Here is a 19,158-nt window from a genome sequence, read left to right on the forward strand (position 1 = left end):
GGGGTGGGGGGGGAGCTCTGCCGTGCTGGGGCAAGGTGATGAATGAGCCCTGTTATGGGGAAGGTGTTGGGCATGAAACCCTCCCCTGTTTCTGGCGCACCGAAGGATCCCCTTTCGCTCCCGATTAAACTTTTAGTGGGGACAACTAGAGTTTAATATACTGGGGAATGGGGAATGTTAAAGTGAACAAATATTTAAGGATTATTGGGTCGCATGTTAACAGGAAACCTCACGGTTGTAAACATAATATTTTGGCCATCTAATATCTTCTTGCTTGCTGAATCCCAGGTGGGAAGTCTCTCCTTTTGCAGAGTGCGAAGTTTTTCTTCAAATCTGCATTGGAAGTTTGGGCAGAATTGGATTTAAACGTGGAGGCGATGGGTTGTCTGCGTCTTGTTTGTCTGGACTGTTAGTGCTTGATGGTGCCTGGGGGAAACCCAGCACCTTCCTTCTCTCGGCCACGGAGGCGGCTTGTTTGGATGCTGCATTTTTTTTTCTGTACACCTAAATGACCTTTGCAACACACAACTGGAGGGACTACTCGTGCTGTTTTTACCTCAAATAAGGATTGAATTTGTTCTAGAATTTGTTGGGGGCTGGCAAGCAAGAGCTCGCAGGAGAAGTCACTGTTCTGGAGGAGCAAGGCGCCGAGTGCTTGTTGCATCCAGAATCCAATAGGCTTCATCTGAAGGGATAAATATTTAATGGAGCTGCAGTTTATATATAATCTAATCGATGCGTCGGTGCCAAAAAGGCCTTTAAAGAGGTTTACCTATCGCTGAGCAGTGCAGGCTGCAAGCACCGGGGTGGCTGTCAGTGGCACTACGGCAGCGTTGAAGTGACACGACTTTGCCAGAGTGGCTGGTGGCCACGCACGGTGCTGGCCCCTGCTGCCCCTGCCTCAGACACGGCGCCGTGGCTGGGTTGTGTTTGTGCAGTTTTAGCTTGCAGCCCAGTTTCAGGGGCGTGGAGCCATTGGTGGGTGATGCACCCAGAGCCCTCTCCTCAGGGCAGGGAGTATCACACCTTCCACAGCTGCCTGAGCCCCGCATCCTGGCTTTTGGGTCCGTGATAGTCCTGGGGGCTACCACACTTGTGTAGATGTAGCCAAGGTACCAGAGTCCAAACCCTTGTCACTTCCAGCTGCCTCTGCCCTGGCACAGTGCACCAGCACTTTCCCCCGACCTCGAGAAGGGCTAATAAAAGCATCAGGTGTAACGCGATCACCGGGGCGCTTTCGGAAAAGACGATGGCCAGAAATATCCCCGGCACTTTGAAGCCAAAAGTGGTAATGCCCACGCGAAGGTGCTGCGGGGGGTTCATGGGGACCACTTGCAGCAGGTCCTCAAGCTTGGGTGGCCATGAGGTCTCTGCAAGCCGGTTTTCTCTGTTGAGGTGAGAGCCCAGGCTGGGGCCTATCGAGGTGCTTGTGCTTGTCGGGTTGGTCTTGTGATGTCAGCATATCCCAACACCGCAACTCAAGGGTTGGTATCTTGTTTGGGTTTTTTTTTTCCCCTCCAAACTATGGTATTTGAATTTTTTTCTTGGGGTGTTTGAGAGCAGGTGGAGCTGAGAGCCCCCCTCTGGGTTGGCACCCTGCTGGAGCTGGGTTCAAAGAGCAGAGCTGCTGTAGGACACGTCCCAGGGAGGCCTTGGGGCCGAGCAGTGGGGATCAGGAGAGCAAAGCCTTGGGGTGCTGGCGGTGGAGGCGGCGATTTGGGGAGCACATGGGGATCTCGGAGTGGGGGGCAGCTGCTGTCTGTCCTGGTAGGAGGCACCTCACCGACAGGGAGGCTGGAGCGAGACCTGCTTAATCACTTGTGTTATTGATAACGAGCTGCTTGGGGCTGTCGGAAGGAATTTCTGGGTGTTTGATTCTGTGCCAGGGCTCGGCTCTGGCCATTGTTTCGGCGCTGAATCCTCGCGGCTGCTCGGGCTGTGTTTGAGTTGGACCAAAAGCTGTTTTAACAGCTGCCTCGGCCGGCGGAGCAGCCACCGTTAACTCTTGGGGGCCGGGCAGCGGTGATCCGGGGCGGCTCCATGTGCTGAGTGGGAGCATCAAGGGGTGGGGTGGCACCTCCCAGCACCGGGCTGCCCCAAATACATGCTGGGGTTACCACTCGAGGAAAATGTTATTCCCAGTTAACGGAGATGTTGCAGAAACCATAGTTTGGCAGCGTAGAGCGGTTGTTAAACTCCCAAATAACGTGGTCAAGCTGATGGGTGTAAACGGTTGTGGGTTGAATTTCTGGAGTGTGATGCGAGGATGGCAAAAGGAACCCCGGCAGCTTTGGTTTGGGGCGGGGAAAGACCTTGATGGTGCTGAGATCAGAGCAAGGACCCCCCAGCCCTCGCTGCTGACCGTGTGCTTGCTGCACAGGGCGGGGTGTGTTTGCCGAGGTTTATATGGGAGGAACTCGACGCCTGCAAAGAAGTGCTGGGGGTGGGAAGTGCTGGCAAAGGGCTGTGCCTGGCGTGTGGTCCCGGCTGGATGTGCAGACTGCATCGTGCGTGATCCCCAGCTCTTGGGGGAGCAGCAGCTGCTCCGGGGATGGGGAGTGGAGCCGGTGCCTGGCCGTGTTCTCCTGAAGCCAGGGGGGCCCAGGCTGGAGCAGAGCTGCTGGGGCTGCTCAGTGACACTTGGTCCCACCATGGGAAGGGGAGCGGGGCCGTGGCCCTGCGCTGGTGAGCACCGAGTGTGCACAAAGACACTTTTGTTGCCTCTTTGGGGAGTCACTGCTTCCTCTTATGTGGCTGGGAGGGGACAGGGATGGGGGGAGTTGCATGAGAGGGGACAGGGAGGGGACACACGGCGCTGCTGCTGGGAAGCCTCGTGCAGTCCGTGGGAGGTTACTCAGTACTGACTGTTGCTTTTTCTTCTTCCTTTTTTTCAGACAGAAATTGCTAAAAGACTGAATACGATTTTAGCCCAGATCATGCCTTTTCTGTCACAAGAGGTAAGGATGTTTTCATGCCCCACGTGGGCGATGCTGCTGCTCGTGGGGGATTTCCCCAGCACCATGCCCCTCACAGCAGCGGGGTGGTCCCATGAGGGGGCATGAACCTGTTCCCACCAAACCCATGTTTTGGGGGTGTGGGGCTGCTCTGGGGTGTCTCATGAGACACGGCTCAGATCCCACGTGCAGAACCCTTGGGCTGGGGGAGAGCTGGACCCCATAAGGGGCTTTGCTGGGCTGTGGGAGTCTGTGCCAAGCCTGAGGAGCAAAAAAAGGCTGCGAGGGGCTGCTCCAGCTCCCCCTGCGGTCAGCAAAATATAGACAAAAAAAGGGGGTGACCAGCTCAGGGGGGTGGTGATGCTTTGGCTCGGTGCCCCCATGCCCGGCCCTGACCTGGCCACGCACCTCTGTCCCCGCAGCACCAACAGCAAGTCGCACAGGCTGTTGAGCGTGCCAAGCAAGTGACAATGACGGAGTTGAATGCTATCATCGGGGTACGTGGACTTCCCAATCTGCCTCTCACCGTGTGTATTACCCCTTTTATTCCTATCATTTACCATAACCAGAGGCAATCCTGCGCTCAGGTGGGGTTCAAGAAGGGCACCTCGCAGCACCCCAGCCATCCTGCAACCCCCCCAAACCACCAAAACTCCCCCAATCCGGCATTGAGTGAGATGGGGGGTGGTAGCCACCGCTCGGGCAGCCCAGTCCCCCTACCCGGGCACTAATGCAATGCCGGGGGCCTCCGCCAGCCAAATTTGATGTTCTCCATGAGAGTGGGGAGCGTTTGGGGCGTGGGGCCAGGTGCCCAGCAGCCCTCCCAGAGCCCCCTGAGCCCAGGCATGTCTCTGCGTGTGCTGTTGATGTGAAATGTGCTGTAAACTTGACAGAGTTGTTGTTCCATGCATTGACTTACCCACTCCCGTCTTACAGGGCTCTCTCTCTCTCTCACAGATCTTGGGCAGTTTTTTTAAGACTAACAGTTTTTTTTATTGTCTCTTTAATTGATGTGTAACGGTCTCAGTCCTGCAGCAAACCTGCTCTCTGGAGCTGCCTTAACCCTGGGACATCAGCGTCCCCAACCAGCGTCCTGGGGAGGTGACTCCAGGGCTCCTCTGGGTTTTGGTGTTTCCCAAAAAATAATGACTTTTAATTTTTTTTGTGTGTGTGTCTGTGAGTAACTATTTACACTTCTTTCTTAAGCTACAAGGATCTTTGTGATTCTCTGCATTTAACTTGGTTTTATCTACATTTTCCTGTCTTGATGGACAATGCTAAGTGTAGAAACGTGCCCTTGGGGCCGAGGGAAGCCTGGGCTGCAGCCGGGTCCCGCCCCGTGGGGGGGTGTGTGGCAGTGGCACTTGGGAAGCAGTTTGGGCACAGCAGTGTGTCCGTGCTGGGGTGGCAGACAGCTGCCTGGCCTCCTGCCCGCCGCTGCCTGCACCTTCGCAGTGGGCTGGGAGGTGAACTGGTAGAGACAGCGATGGAGGGAGGTGCTGGGCTTTGATGAGCTGCTTTAAGACGCAGCCAGGAGCCCAGGCAGCTAGAGGCAGATATTGGAATTCAATTAAGGTAAATGAGCGGGGCCCGTGACCCCCATTTTCAAGGTAATTGCTTCCTCGGATCAGAGCGAGTGTCATCCCGTCATTAAGCAGCCAGGCATTTAATCGCTTTGCCTGATGAACTTGGAGGAGGCAGGAGTTCTGGGCAGCGTCTACTGCCTGGTGAGGGAGGGACCTGGGGTGGCTGCGGGCGAAGGGGTGGCCAGTGACTCCCTGGCTTGGGTGGCCCAGAGAGGAGGGCAGAGCTCATCCCCGAGCTGTTTTGGGTGGTGGGTCCGAGCTGCTTGGTGGCTGCTGCACCTGCACCCCTCGAGACACAAAACCGAAAGGGTTTGAGGTTGGTGTTTTTTTTTTTTTTTCCTAGCAAACAATTTCTCCCTGTTGTGCTCATGTGGGGGTTTGTTATTGTGGGATTGCTCATGTGGGGCAGATGGCTGGTGCATGTTTGCTCCTCTCGAGTGGAAGAGGGCAGCATGCTGGGGTGTGCACAGACGCCCCCCCCCGCCATGTCCCATGGGGACGGGCCACCAACGTGGGGGGACGGGTGGCTCTGCTGTGCCTGTGCAAGGGAAGGCGACTCTATTTATAACCTGCTCCAGCATCTTGGTGCAGGTGCTGCAAACAAAATTGACACACGCAAAAAACACACCAAATCATTAAAACCTTTCTTTTTTTTGCCCCTTTTGAGGTCAAGAACTGTTAATTTTATGCATCTAGGCCATTGTCTCACAGTTCCTCTGCTTCAGGCTTCTGTGAAATTGAGCCCTTGATTTGGTTATAGCTCTGGAAATGATTAGACTACTTTACTAAATTTAACGCAAGTGGTGAACTTAAGTGGTGAACCATTAAATCGGTTAACAAAGGCATGAAGCATGATGTACATAATCCAATTAAAAACACTCTACATACAAGATATTCCTTGCCAGCCTTTCTCATAAATTATAACCTCCTTCATATCTCAACCATATTTGTCTGGCACGTGCCGAGGGACCCCAGAAGGAAGATGTCTTCCTGTCTGCGCATCCCCAACCGGCTCCTTGCGCCCGGCCCTGCCCGGGCAACACTGGTGTCCCCGCTGTCACCCGGGGCTGGGTTTGCAGCACCTTTGCCTTACCCCCTTGCTGCAGGCTGTGGTCCTGGGCTCTATGGGCAAGCCTGGCCAGTTTAGGGTCTTGCCAGCAGCCGAGAAGCCCCAGTGTGACTTCCCCAGCGGGTCCGAGCTTGCCCTTCAGCTTGAGCACGCTGGGGAGGTGTCAGGAGGGGCCCTGGCAGGCTGCCCTGAGTCCTTGCACGGCTGGCCGAAGAGCTCCTGCAGCCTGCCCTCCCCCGGGTTGTTTGTAACAAGCCTCCGTGGGCTTTGTTTTTGAAAAACCATCTTTCTCAGGGAAAGAAGTAAGGGGTAGGGGAGGGAAGGAGGATTTTCCAGTGGAGAAGACGCCGAGCAAGTGGCATTGCTGAACTCCACTGCATCCCCCTGCGCCCAGGCAGGTTTTCTGTGAGCCTCGAGGCCTCGATTCCTACGCAGGAGGGAGGCGCATCCACTGTGTTCGGATGCAGTGGAGCTGGGGAGGACAGTGGAGGTGACTGCGGGGAGCTGCGGGCAGAGCCTGGGGAAAGCGCTGGCACCATGGGCGCTCCGGCCCGCATCAGGGACCTACACTGGGCTTGTTGGCTCATCATCTTCTTGCCACTGGATGGAGGTCTGCAGCCCCTGGGTGTGATCACCCCCTCCATGGAGCTGTGGGCAGCCCAGTCCCGACTCTGGGTGGAGGAATGAGGCTTCCAGCTGGAGCTGCCTGGCAGGAGCTTTCCAGATGGATTCTGATCACCGGTTCCTGCCTGCCAAAGAGAAGACCACCTTAAAACGTTATCTCAGGCCACAGTGGGATGTTTTGTCTTGTTATTCATTTCCAACCCCTGTACTGGAGTGGGACTGCTGCAGGGGGGCTCAGACCCTGTTGGGACAGTCCCCTCCCAGCTCACCGAGCCATTGGATGGATGTATTTGGTGGCAACTTTAAAAAAAAAAAAAAAAAAGGGAGAAACCAGCAGTTTTCTGCTCAGCATGGCGTGGTGATTCTTCCTGCTGTCCACACTGCCCCAGCTGCGTGCTGCTGCTCTTGCTCGTGGTGGAGCTGCGTCATCTCCTGAGGCCGTGCCAAGGCTGTGACCCTCAGCGACATCGCTGGCCTGGACTCAGGGTGCCCATGAGACCGAGCCTGCCCTTCTCTGGGGCTTCTGCTGCTGCAGGGGGTGGAAAGTTCCTGGGAGAGGTGTTGTGCAGTGCAGGTATTTCTGCCTACCGTGGAAGTTGGAGGTTGCTGAGGATAAAGCATTGCATCTCTGCGTCCCAGCCCCATGGTGATGGGCACCGTGGGAAAGCTTGTAGGGGAGGAGCGTATCCTTCTGGAAAACTGTCGGGAGCTGTTCTCCAGGGTGATGCTTTGATACAATGGCTGGCTCTGCCTCTCACTTAAATGGGTGGAAATAATGTGTGATTGGGACTGTAAAGAGCCTCGTTGCTTTCAGCAAGAGCCGAGACTCTTCCTCGTCTGTTGGTGTTGGATGGATTGATCTCGGTGCATGGCGAGGAGGCAGGGGCCGTGTTCCCCACTGCCAAGGGACACACCAGCATGGGGCTGGCACCATCCGGCAGAGCCCCTGGGGCTGGGGGACCCCCCTGTGGCTGGGCACCCCCTCATTGTGCTCCCCTTGCCCTGCCAGCAAGCTCTCTCCTTGTACTGCTGCCTTGCACGCACCGGTTTGAGGACGCCTCCCCAAATGGTCCTGAGGATGCTTCCCCTCCTCTGCCCTGTGGATGGAGCAGCCCAGCAGAAGCCAAGTATAACAGCACTGCAGAGGCCTAATTGCCTTCTTGATTCGGCTTCTGACACAGCTGAGACCTCTGTGCTGCCCGGAAGAAGCTGCGTTTTAAGATAATGCATCTCCGCGTGAAACTGCAGCCACTGCCTCACAGATCTGAGCCTGGCTTGTATCCTGGGCGGGGATTTCCCTCTTGCCTCGCACCAGGCTTAGAAACCAGTGCCTGGCAGGTGTGGGTCACCCACCCCCTCCCCCTGGACCCAGGTCTGCCCTGGGGACCCAGAAACTGCTCTTGTCCCCCTGTGCCCAGCAGCATGTGACAGCAAGTCACCCCCTTCCTGCTACCCCCTAAAATAGGACCCTTAGTCGGGGGGTGGGTGGAACATGTGTTTCCTGAAACCTTGGTGTGGGGGTTTTTCTGAAAAGCTGCATCCTGGCTCCTGCAGCTGGGCTGGGGGGTGTTTGTGGGGTGCATGGGGCCTGGCAGGGGATTTGTATGCACCCCATGGGTATGGGGGGGCTGCAGCCTGGCTTGAGGCTGGGAAGAATTTTTGAGTGCCCCTCCTCTGCATAATGGGGTCAAGCTGTGCCCTGTGTGAAGCAGAAGGCAGGACCCCTCAGGTTAAACCCATTGCTGCTCTCCTGGTGTCTTTTGGGAGCTGTGGGGCCATCGCAGCGACTGGTGCTGCCCCCTCAGGCTGTACTGGGGTGTCATGCACCCCTTGTTGGGCTGTATTGGGGTGTCACCCCACTGCTACAGAGCATGAGCTGGTTTGGGGACACCTGGGTGCATCCCCTTGCAGCGCTGGGGAGATGTGCTGGAGATTTCCTTGATGGAAATAGGATGGAAAAATACCTGGGGAGGGTATTTTTGGTGCTTTCCTGCTACTGTGCATCGAGCCATGCTGCGATGGGGCAGGGCTGGGACTGACCCCCCCCTGCACCTTGCTGGGACAGCCCTGACCTGCTCTCCATCCGCACCCCTCGGCGTGCCCTGTGCCACGTTCTTCCACGCTCGGCAACACCGGGGAGGGAGAAAACCTGCTCCGAGCTGGTGGTGGGGGTGCTCCACTGCACCTTGGGTGCCCGCCCCCAGCCCGTCGTTCCCACTGGAGGTCAGTTGCCCAGATGCAGCTTTCACCAGTGGCTAGTTGGGCACTGCTCGAGCTGACCATAGGAGGGTTGGAAACATGAACACCCAGTCTGAGACCCTCTGGGCTGGGCCACTGCTGCCTCTGGGTGGGAAGAGCTGCAGGAGTGGTGGCGTGGGGCTCTTGGAAGTGACACCCCCACTGAGTGGGGTCGGTCAACACCCCTTGACCCATAGCAACCCTGATTTCAGCTTGTTTTCTTCAAGCTTGTTGAAATAGAAATGCAGGTGTGTATTCAGTTTTCCCTTCCTCTCCCCAAGCTCCCTGTAGCTAAAACTGAGCAGGCAATTCCCACAGCCGGGGCTCGCTGGTCCCCAGAGCCGTGGGGAGCAGCTGGGAGGGGCCCTGCACCCTCCTGGCCAGGCTGCTGGGAGGGATTCTCTGGCCCTGCAATACAGGGAGGGGGTGCACCCGCCGTTTGACCAGCCCATCCCAGGGCAGGGGACATCCAGTTGATGTTGGGGGGGGTGCGGCTGGGAGCAGTGTGGGGTTTTCTTACCATCAAGCACCTTAAAGCAGGTCTTGAGCAAATGAGCAAAACTTGTTTTCTGAGGTGTCCTGGGAGGATCCTGGATGCTCAGGTTTTCTCTCTCCGATCTGGTTTAGCAGCTGGCACTCTAGCCAGAGCCGCTTTCTGCGTCCTGGGCGGTATTTCTGTCTTTATTTTTTCTGCTTATACCTACTGAAAAGCAAAACTATCCAAGTCTGCAGTGACGATGTGAATTACCTTGAATTAAGGATGATTCCTGTGGTCTGGCCTGGGGTGTGTGGGCCACGTACAGGCTTAGCTGCCTTAGAGGTCACCCCTGGGGCTGTGCACAGGGCGCCCGCCATTCCTCCTGCTAACAGGGTTTCTCCTTCCAGGCAGCCATGCAGGGGGCAGCTCCCCGTGGCATCACCTCGCCGCCCTCCTGGCGTGAATTCAGCCACGTCCCTTCCCACCACGCCACTGCTCGATGCCTTGTAACTCACCCACCCCCCTGCCCTGGTCCTGCTGCCCCCTCTCCCCGGCTCACTGGTGGTTTTATTGCAGCAGCAGCAGCTCCAGGCCCAGCACCTCTCCCACGCCGCTCATGGGCCCCCAGTCCCACCCCTCGGGCCTCCAGCCGCCGGGCATCCCACCGGTCACCGGCAGCAGCTCGGGGCTGCTGGCTCTCGGCGCCCTGGGCAGCCAGGCACACCTTGCCGTCAAAGATGAGAAAAACCATCATGACCTGGACCACAGAGGTGAGAGCGAGTGGCCGGGTTGATGCTGTTCCTGGGGGCTGCTCTTCACTGTGTCCCCCCATCTGTCGGGATGGAGCAGCCTTCAGGGGTGGGCTTGTGCTTTGAGGGGTGCAGCTTTCCCAAAATGATGCTTGGGCCTCGGTGGCCACGGGGGGTGCTGCCACTGTCACAGGATATACCCCACGGCAGCTTCTGGGCAATTCCCTGTTTTTTTGAGGTCAGTTTGCTCCTTTCTTGGCTCCTTTAGGGCAGGGAACACAAACTGCACTGAGAAGTGGCAGTGGCAAATTGGCCTCTGTCAGGTTGTGTTGCTCATGTGCCCCCCGTGTTCGCATGCAGGTTTGAGTCCTTGCAGGCTTTGGTGGAGTCTGGGTGCAAATCCTGTGTCCCTGTTCAGCTGTGCCTTAGCAACAAAAGCAGCCTTCCTCCTTCTCCTTTTACTGTCAGAGGCTTTCAATGTTGTGATAACCAGCATTCTTGACGAGCGAACATGCTGTTTTTTCTTATTATTTGCAATAAGACAATCTTTTTAGAAGATAAAAAGATGCATGAGTTCAGTTGCAAGCCAGCAGATTTGAAGATTTTCCCTGCAAATCCCTCTGCCCACTAACACGCGAAGAGCTGAGATCTTGCCCCTTGCTACGCCTGTTTGCAGGTCACCCAACAGCCTCATGAAGTGTTAGGGCTCTTCTGGTGGGTTTGGTGTGGTTTTTCCTCCCAGTGAAAGCCAGTGATAAAAAAATATTGGTACGATTACCAAGTTACGTTCATTTTTGTGCATGGATTCAAATTGCCAGGAGATCCCAGGGAAAACGGGGCTGTTTGTGTGCAAATGAATGGCTAAACCACATCCCGCTGCTGTGGCTGCGGAGACGGGCGGTCGGGGCCTTCTGCATTTGTGACTTCGGGTGCCAGTGCCTTAGGCTGATGCCGTTCCTCTGCATTTCAGGGCATTTCCCCTTTCTTCCGTGTGTTTTGCCAACTAAGTCACATCGACAAAAAGAAAGGGGCAGGAGGCAGCAGGAGACGGATGGGCAGGGAATGGGAATTTTAAAGCAAAGCTAAAGTGAGCCCAGATAGGAGGGTTTGAGTTAAGGCAGGAGACTGTGCAAGGAGGAGCTCTAGGTTTAGTTTTCTGTTTAAGACTTACTCTAACTTGCTTTATTTTTCTGTCTTCTCTTTATTTTGGCTGTGACCTCGCTTCTGACACCGGCTTCTTCTAAAAGAGCGAGACTCAAGTGCAGTAAGTCCCATTAACCTCCTTTTTTTCCCAGTTTCTGGTGGCTGCGTTTTTTTATTTCATCTGTTGTTTTAAAAAACAGGCATGTGGGTGTGAGCTCCAGGGGTGCCTTTTGCACAGGTCCTCTTTAAAGAAAAAAAAAAAAGAGGGGAAAAAAAAAAAACCAAACCCTCCACCCTGGCTGGAAGAGCTGCTGGGCTGTCGGCTGTGCTGGGGCGAGCGGAGCCGCCTCCTCCGGGCCAGTTATGAGATTTGGTTTAAATCTTTTTGATTGCCGCAGAGCTTCGAGATTTGGTTTCAATTGACTAAGCCCTGTGAATGAGCGCAGTCAAGTCTGCGCGGCTAAAAATCCTTCAGCGATTAGGAAAGCTATTTTATTCCTGATCACTCTTCTATTATCTTGGGTCATCTAATCTGTCGGGATGGGTTTTGGCTATTACGCTGCGTTAAGTAGGACTTGGAAGGTCAAGCAGTTAACTAACCAGCTAAATAACCGTGGTGGAGGGCAACCGTCACCTCCAGCACGGCTGCTTTTTATTTGTGTCCCTGACATCTCGCTGTTAATAGCAGCAGTTTGGTTCTTGTTTTGGCTGGGGGCAGTGCCTGAGCAGGGACAGAGAGGGCGGTGAATATATTTTTTGGTGGGCAGAGGCTGGTAGGAGCCTGGTGGGGGGCTGCCCTCCCTCTAGCGGGGGGCTCAGCCCATGCCTCCCGCCCCTGGGGCGCACAATGCCGCTGTCTCGGGGTAAAACTGGCAGGACAAAGCCCGGCTGAGCTGCGGCTTTGCAGCGATTTCCTGCCATCCCCGAGCCCACAAATGGGCCTTTTGAGAGCCGGGGGCGGATGGGAAGAAAAGTGCCATTTAAGGGGGGAGAGGGGAATTGGGCATCATTAACCTCCTCCTCCGGTGGGGAGGGGGCCGTCAGAGATGGGAAGGTTCCCAATCTATAAAATAAAATACAGGGTATTCCCTGTGGAGGTTTAATGCGCACGATAATCAGAGTTAGTCATTCATATTTTCCTAGCCTTGCCGGCGCAATAAAAAATATTTAGTTTCTTGGCGGCAGGCCAGCGGCGGGCTGAATGGATCGATGCCTCTAAATGCTTGACATGATTCTCTGGTAGCTGCGAGGTTTTTCAGCATGACTGCCTGAGAAGAAAGACCCCGGTGTTATCCAAAGCTGCTTATTGGGTACCGAGGAGAAACATGAACTGCTTTAGTTCTCCCTTTCAGCTGGGAAAGAAAGGCAGGCAGAGGAGCTTAGGAACATTTCTGCTTAGCAGGGGCGGCGCGCTCTGCTCTGAGACATGAAATGATGGTAATTTCTCGTGCTGCTCCGAGAAACTAATTGAAGGGCGTCTGCGCGGGGCCGAGGCTGTGCCGCAGGGTGATGCGGGGCTGGGCTTTTTCCGGCACTCTCAAGGTGGTTTGGTGCTGCCATTTTTGCTCCCGGTGCCATCCCAGCATGTGAGGGGTTTTCCTGGGAATGCCGGCGTCTCCTGGATGCAGCCAGTCCCCCACTCCTCCTCTCCGAGCGGAGCTGCGCCACTGGGTGCTGGGCTCTGTCCCTCCTGGTGATGTGGATTTTTTTTTCCCAAATGGTTTTTGGATGCCCTTTGGCTCAGCTGCTGGAGTAGCTTGGAGGGGGCTGGGATTTGCTCCCCGAATGAACGCCAGGGATGAGGCCCCTCCCAGCCCCGCTGGTGCCTGAGGAAGCACCCGTGGGCTCTTGTGGGTGCCAGCCCTTGTGCAAAGCCCTGCCCAGGGCCAGAGTGAAGCTCTGCTGCTCCCCATGGGCAACAGAGAACTATGGTGACAGGGCTAGTTTAGGGGAGCACAGCTTTCTCCCTCTGCATTCACCAGTAGCCACTGGTGGATCCCAGCGGCTGCTGGGAGCTGCTGGAACTGCACGGAGCTTCCTTCCAGGGACTTTCAACATGAATCAGCTCCTCCCTTTATTTTTTTTCTGCTGTGATTTTGTAGTAAATAGGCTTAGGTGCCCGTGAGCAGCATCACTGGGACAGAGCAGCATCCCCAGGGCTCAGAGCAATGCCCAGTGCCGTGGTGCCCAGGCTGGACCATGTCCCCTGCTCCCTGGTCTCACCCTGCCGTTGGCGTTTTGTCGTACGGGGCAGGTCTGGGGTTCGGACTTGGTGTGTGGCACCTTCTAAGCTGCTAGTCGTGGAGTCCTTAAAAGTGTCTTCCGTTCCATTATCACAGAATAACTCTGTTTCGCCCTCGGAGAGCCTGAGAGCCAGCGAGAAGCACCGGAGCTCCACGGACTACAGCATCGACTCCAAGAAGCGGAAAGCGGAGGAGAAGGACAGCATGAGCCGATATGTGAGTGACAGGGATGCTCTGTGCCCACATCCAGGGGCACCAGACACGATTTTGGGTGGGAGAAAGTGGGATTTGGGTAATATTTTTCCAAACGTGGTGTAGGTGACCAGTATCTTGCTGCCTGGGGGTGGGGTGTTTGGCTCCCCGTGGGATCCATCTTCTTAGCGGGATGTAACTCTCTTTGTGTTTCAGGACAGCGATGGTGACAAGAGCGATGACCTAGTGGTGGATGTCTCCAACGAGGTGAGTCCCGGGGGCCTTTCAGCAGATCTGCTTCTCTCCACACAGCACAGTGGGGGGCAATACCTTAAGGCCCCCCCCCCTGCCTCCACTGACCCAATTTTTGCCTGAAAAAGGAGGCAGAGGGAGCCCTCCCTGGTGCTGGGGGTGCCAATGCTTTCTCCTGTCTCGCAGGACCCCGCCACCCCCCGGGTCAGCCCAGCCCACTCCCCCCCGGAGAACGGCATAGACAAAGCCCGTGGGCTGAAGAAGGGGGACGCGCCAAACAGCCCGGCCTCGGTCGCCTCCTCCAGCAGCACTCCCTCCTCCAAGACTAAAGACCTGGGCCATGTATGTCCTTTGCTTTGCTGGGGCGAGTGGGTCAGGCCCCGCTGGCCATGGGTGCTCACTGGGGCTGGGGGTTGACTGAGCATGGCTGCGGGTACTGGCGGTTGAGCCTCATCCTTTCTGTTTTTCATCCCTTCTCCATCCAGAACGACAAATCGTCGACGCCTGGGCTCAAGTCAAACACTCCAACGCCGAGGAATGACGCTCCCACCCCGGGGACGAGCAGCACCCCAGGGCTGCGGCCAATGCCCGGCAAACCGACTGGGATGGACCCCCTAGGTGGGTACTGGTCCCCTCCTGTGCCACCTCCCCACTGCTGTCCCTAGTACAGCTTCCCCCGTGCACTCCTTTGGGCTTTGTTGGGCGGGGGTTCGGGTTTATCAGGGACCTAATCCAGGTTGGGATCGGGGTGCCAGCAGCTTGGGTGGCCCCCGAGTCAGAGATGAGGTGAGGAGGGAGCTCCAGCCATTGTGTCTTCCCCTCTGGGATTCGTGGGGCTGGGGAGGGTGGCTGCAGGCAGGCTCTGTCTCCTGAGTGTGTCCCCAACCCTGGCGCAGCCTCAGCCCTGCGGACGCCCATCTCCATCGCGGGTTCCTACGCGGCTCCCTTCGCCATGATGGGGCACCACGAGATGAACGGCTCGCTCACCAGCCCTGGCGCCTACGCGGGGCTCCACAACATCCCCCCGCAGATGAGTGCCGCTGCCGCCGCCGCCGCTGCCTATGGCCGGTCGCCAATGGTGAGCTTTGGAGCTGTACGTAGCACTTTTAGCTCCTTTTCTCGCTCCCGGTGGGTGTGGGGAGGGTTTGAGAGGGGGGTGCAGGGAGGGGTTTCACAGCTGTGAAACTGGGGCTCCTCACCGGCTGCATTTTGAATCGGCCTCTCTCAAAGGGTGCTGGACGTGGGGATGCCTCCCCGTGGGGTGATGTGCGTGTGCATTGGGGTTTATCCTTCCCCTCTGTGGTGCATGGGAAGTACCCACTACACAGCTCCCTTCCCATTATTTTCACCAAACACTTGATTTAAGGAAAAACCCAGTCAAAACAAGAAGTCAACGCTGCTGTTAATGCAGAGATGGGGCTTTCTACGGCTAGGGTCCTGGGCATGACTTGACTGCTCCTGTCCCTGAGGGTTCTGGAAGAGCATGGGGAGGGTGAGCACATCCCATGCTGCTCCTTGCAGACCTGAAACCTTTGGCTCATTCCCCAGTCCTTCCCCTTTCTGCCAGGGGAAAAGATAAAAATTAGCTCTTGAGCAGCAAGGGAAAGAGGGAGGCACCCAGTGTCGCCCCATGCCTGCCCGGGCTCGCGGTGGGGAAGCTCTTTGTTCATGTGCCCAGCTCCTGCCTGGCCTTACCTACGCGCGTGTCTCTTGGCAGGTTGGTTTTGACCCGCACCCACCCATGAGAGCCCCCGGCCTGCCCTCGAGCCTGGCGTCCATCCCTGGAGGGAAGCCGTAAGCCCCTCTTGGATTACTTTTGTGCACTGGGTGGGGGTGATTATGCCCGGGAGGGAGAGGAGTGTGGGGCTGGGTCTGGCCAAGCCCCTGTTGACCCTTGGTGGCAGCAAGGCACAACCTGGTGACTAGGTTGCAATGCCAACCCCTGCCTTGGCCCTGTACACTGGGTTTGCAGCAAAACCTCCATCTCTGGGGCTGATCCCTCGCCTTGCCCTTCCCTGGCAGAGCCTACTCCTTCCATGTGAGCGCTGATGGGCAGATGCAGCCAGTGCCTTTTCCCCATGACGCCCTGGCTGGTCCTGGCATCCCGCGGCACGCCCGGCAGATCAACACGCTGAGCCACGGCGAGGTGGTGTGCGCCGTCACCATCAGCAACCCCACCAGGCATGTCTACACGGGGGGTAAGGGCTGTGTGAAGATCTGGGACATCAGCCAGCCGGGCAGCAAGAGCCCCATCTCCCAGCTCGATTGCTTGGTAAGGGGGCTCGGGACAGCCTCGCCCACAAGCTGGAGCATTTCTTACGCGTGAGCAAGCCACAGCACAGAATCCCAGAATCATCTTGGTTGGAAAAGACCTTGAAGATCATCCAGTCCAACCATTAACCTCCACCAGATCCCTCAGCGCTGAGTCAACCCAACTCTTCAACCCCTCTAGGGATGGGGACTCCCCCCCTGCCCTGGGCAGCCCATTCCAACGCCCAACAACCCCTTCTGGAAAGAAATACTTCCTAAGAGCCAGTCTGACCCTGCCCTGGCGCAGCTTGAGGCCATTCCCTCTTGTCCTGTCACTTGTTCCTTGGGTCAAGAGACTTATCCCCCCTCTCTGCACCCTCCTTTCAGGGAGCTGTAGAGGGTGATGAGGTCTCCCCTCAGCCTCCTCTTCTCCAGACTAAACCCCCTCAGTTCCCTCAGCCACTCCCCATCAGACCTGTGCTCCAGACCCTGCACCAGCTCCATTGCCCTTCTCTGGGCACGCTTGAGTCATTCAGCGTCCTTTTTGGAGTGAGGGGCCCAAAACTGAAGCAGCACATTGCTGCTGGCCCCCGGGCATGTGTCCCCCCTGATTTCCCCCCACCTTTAACATGGTGAATCATTCCCCATCCTCCTGCTAACGCCTCTTCCCCCTCCAGAACCGAGATAACTACATCCGCTCCTGCAAACTCCTCCCCGATGGGCGCACGCTGATCGTGGGAGGGGAGGCGAGCACGCTCACCATCTGGGACCTGGCTTCCCCCACACCCCGCATCAAGGCCGAGCTGACCTCCTCTGCCCCAGCCTGCTACGCCCTGGCCATCAGTCCCGATGCCAAAGTCTGCTTCTCCTGCTGCAGTGATGGCAACATCGCTGTCTGGGACCTGCACAACCAGACGCTCGTCAGGTGAGCCGGCCCCAGGGGCTTCCTCTGCTCCATAATTGGGGGCTTGCTGGCCCTGTTTTGGTGGGAGGACCTTAGGGACGGGGACTAGAATGGCATCTCGTGCTGCTTTGTCTGTAAGTGAGCACATCAGGCTCAGCAGGGCCGCTGTGCCTGGGTGAGGGCTGCTCCCTGGGCAGATTTCCAGGCATGCTGGGAAGCCTCATGAACGCAGCCTGAGCCCCAACTCCCTTGAAGCCACCTACTTTTTTGTTTGCTATTGAAGATTTGCATTATTTTTTTTGCTGCCCAAAGGCAATTCCAAGGCCACACGGATGGTGCCAGCTGCATAGATATCTCCCACGATGGTACGAAGTTGTGGACGGGGGGTCTGGACAACACAGTGCGCTCCTGGGACCTGCGGGAAGGGCGGCAGCTCCAGCAGCACGACTTCACCTCCCAGGTAAGCTCAGGGTGCCCTTGGCCCCAGGAGGGGGGAACGTCCTGGCCTTGCTGTGCGGCTCCTCACAGAGACTCCGTGCAGGGATTTATCCCTCCACGGTTTCTGGGTCAGGGGAAACGGCCTGCCCTGGGCACTGCTGTCCCTGCTGCTTTCGGTGTAACCCAAGAGTGTTCAAGGCAGCGGGAGCTGCAGGGCTCCCCAGCTCTTGTTTCAGTTCTTCTTTCATCACTTTTTCACCTGCTGTAAGACCAGGCTGCCTTTAAGCAAGCAGTGCTCACCTAGGGACAAGGACGAGCCTAGGCTGCTCCCGAGCCCTTGTCCAGAGGGGAAAAGCTGGGACTCGTGTCCCCTTGGCAAGTCCCTGTTGGGCTGGAGCCGGCCCGACGTCGGCAGGTCTTGTGCGGCTGCTCCAAACGTCTGGAAGTGTCTCTCCAAACCTGGCTGCACCCTGTCGGGGCTGGCCGGCCACCGCCACCAGTGCCATACAGCTGGCAAAACTGGAGTTTGTGTGATCAGGGGCCGAGGTCTCTGCTACATCCCAGCTGCTGACCCCGCGGCACTGGCACTCTGACTTTCCACTGCATTAATGCTCGCTGGGATGGAGCTGGGCATCCAGAAGCCATGCCACCACAGTTTTCCCTGGAAGAGGCTGCGGGATGCTGCAGCCGGGGCTGTGCTGCAGGGCCAGGCACTGTCCACTGGCTCCCAGCTTTGCTGTACCCACCTTGTGGCAGCAATAGAAGAGGACCCAGCTGTGTCATTCCCTGCCTGTCTGGCAGTTCCTCTTCAGAACTGCCGGCCTTGCTACCCACAAAACCATCACATTATTAAAATCCCTAATGGGGTCACTCCAGCTCGGGCGATCAGCATCTCTCCCCAACAGGGCGTTGGCAGGGGGCCGCAGGGAGAGCTGGTGGGTGCAGACCCCCTGCTCTGAGCCACCTCTCTGTCTCCCCCCACCTTGCAGATCTTCTCACTGGGCTACTGCCCAACGGGCGAGTGGCTGGCGGTGGGCATGGAGAGCAGCAACGTGGAGGTGCTGCACCACACGAAACCCGACAAGTACCAGCTGCACCTCCATGAGAGCTGCGTCCTCTCCCTCAAGTTTGCCTACTGTGGTAAGCGGCTCTGGACCCCCCCCATAAAGGGCTCCCCCGGCTCCTTCTGTGGACACGTGGGGACCACGGTGGGGAGGGTCTGAGCGTCGGGGCCTCCGGCAGGATCCATCCCGCAGTGTTGGCTGGGGGTTATCCCTGTAAAACACGTGGTGGTGGTGAATCACTGCGTCGTGGGAGGGGAACCAACACATCCCAACAGGAGAGAGGGGCTGGAAAGCTCCAGATTTTTCCCAAATCTCCCAGTTTCTGAGGGGAAACAGCCAGAAGGCTCTGGTGGCAGGGGGATGGGCTGACTGTGTGGTCTGGTTGGTGGCTTTGGGGTGGGAGCGGCAGCTTTTTTGGGTGCTGACACCGTGTTCCCCGGGCGCAGGGAAATGGTTTGTGAGCACCGGCAAAGACAACCTGCTCAACGCCTGGAGGACGCCCTACGGAGCGAGCATCTTCCAGGTGGGAGGCTGCTTCTCACGGGGGGGGTGGCGCCTGGACCCCCCCCTCTCAGCATCATCCCTGGGGATTGGGGGCTAAATCCTTTTTTGGGGTGGCTAGATCCCTACCCAGCATGCGGGAGGTGGTGATGCTGCTCGGTGAAACACGGCTGCGGCCGCCATGCTGGGGAAACCAAGCTGATGGTTTGATTTTTATTTTTTTTCTTCCTGCCTCCCCCACCCCATTCCCCCTCCCTTTTTCCAGTCCAAGGAATCCTCGTCCGTCTTAAGTTGTGACATTTCAGCGGATGACAAGTACATCGTCACAGGCTCTGGTGACAAGAAAGCCACAGTCTACGAGGTCATCTACTAACTGTGGATTTTTATAGCAGGGCTGGCAAGTCCCAGCACCGGCGGTGGCAGGACTCGGGCGGCCGGCAGGGAGCGGCCGGGGGGCTCGGGGGGGCTGCAGT

General features: G+C 57.1%; 1 protein-coding gene across 1 annotated transcript in view; it reads left to right on the forward strand.

Moving 5' to 3' along the window:
* TLE3 (transducin like enhancer of split 3) overlaps positions 1 to 19,152 on the forward strand; it is a 24,525-nt gene extending 5,373 nt beyond the window's left edge. The window contains 17 exon segments of the mRNA XM_026856062.1: positions 2,895 to 2,957; positions 3,377 to 3,451; positions 9,526 to 9,578; positions 9,580 to 9,719; positions 10,946 to 10,962; positions 13,181 to 13,300; positions 13,493 to 13,543; positions 13,715 to 13,870; positions 14,014 to 14,146; positions 14,425 to 14,606; positions 15,246 to 15,322; positions 15,551 to 15,800; positions 16,456 to 16,703; positions 16,995 to 17,142; positions 18,110 to 18,260; positions 18,631 to 18,707; positions 18,951 to 19,152. Of these exon segments, the coding sequence (XP_026711863.1) occupies positions 2,895 to 2,957; positions 3,377 to 3,451; positions 9,526 to 9,578; positions 9,580 to 9,719; positions 10,946 to 10,962; positions 13,181 to 13,300; positions 13,493 to 13,543; positions 13,715 to 13,870; positions 14,014 to 14,146; positions 14,425 to 14,606; positions 15,246 to 15,322; positions 15,551 to 15,800; positions 16,456 to 16,703; positions 16,995 to 17,142; positions 18,110 to 18,260; positions 18,631 to 18,707; positions 18,951 to 19,058 (2,049 nt within the window). The 3' untranslated portion in view covers positions 19,059 to 19,152.
* The last annotated feature ends 6 nt before the right edge of the window (positions 19,153 to 19,158 follow it).

Source organism: Athene cunicularia (assembly GCF_003259725.1).
Source record: "Athene cunicularia isolate RWA chromosome 10 unlocalized genomic scaffold, athCun1 chr10_part1, whole genome shotgun sequence".
Classification (NCBI taxonomy): Eukaryota; Metazoa; Chordata; class Aves; order Strigiformes; family Strigidae; genus Athene; species Athene cunicularia.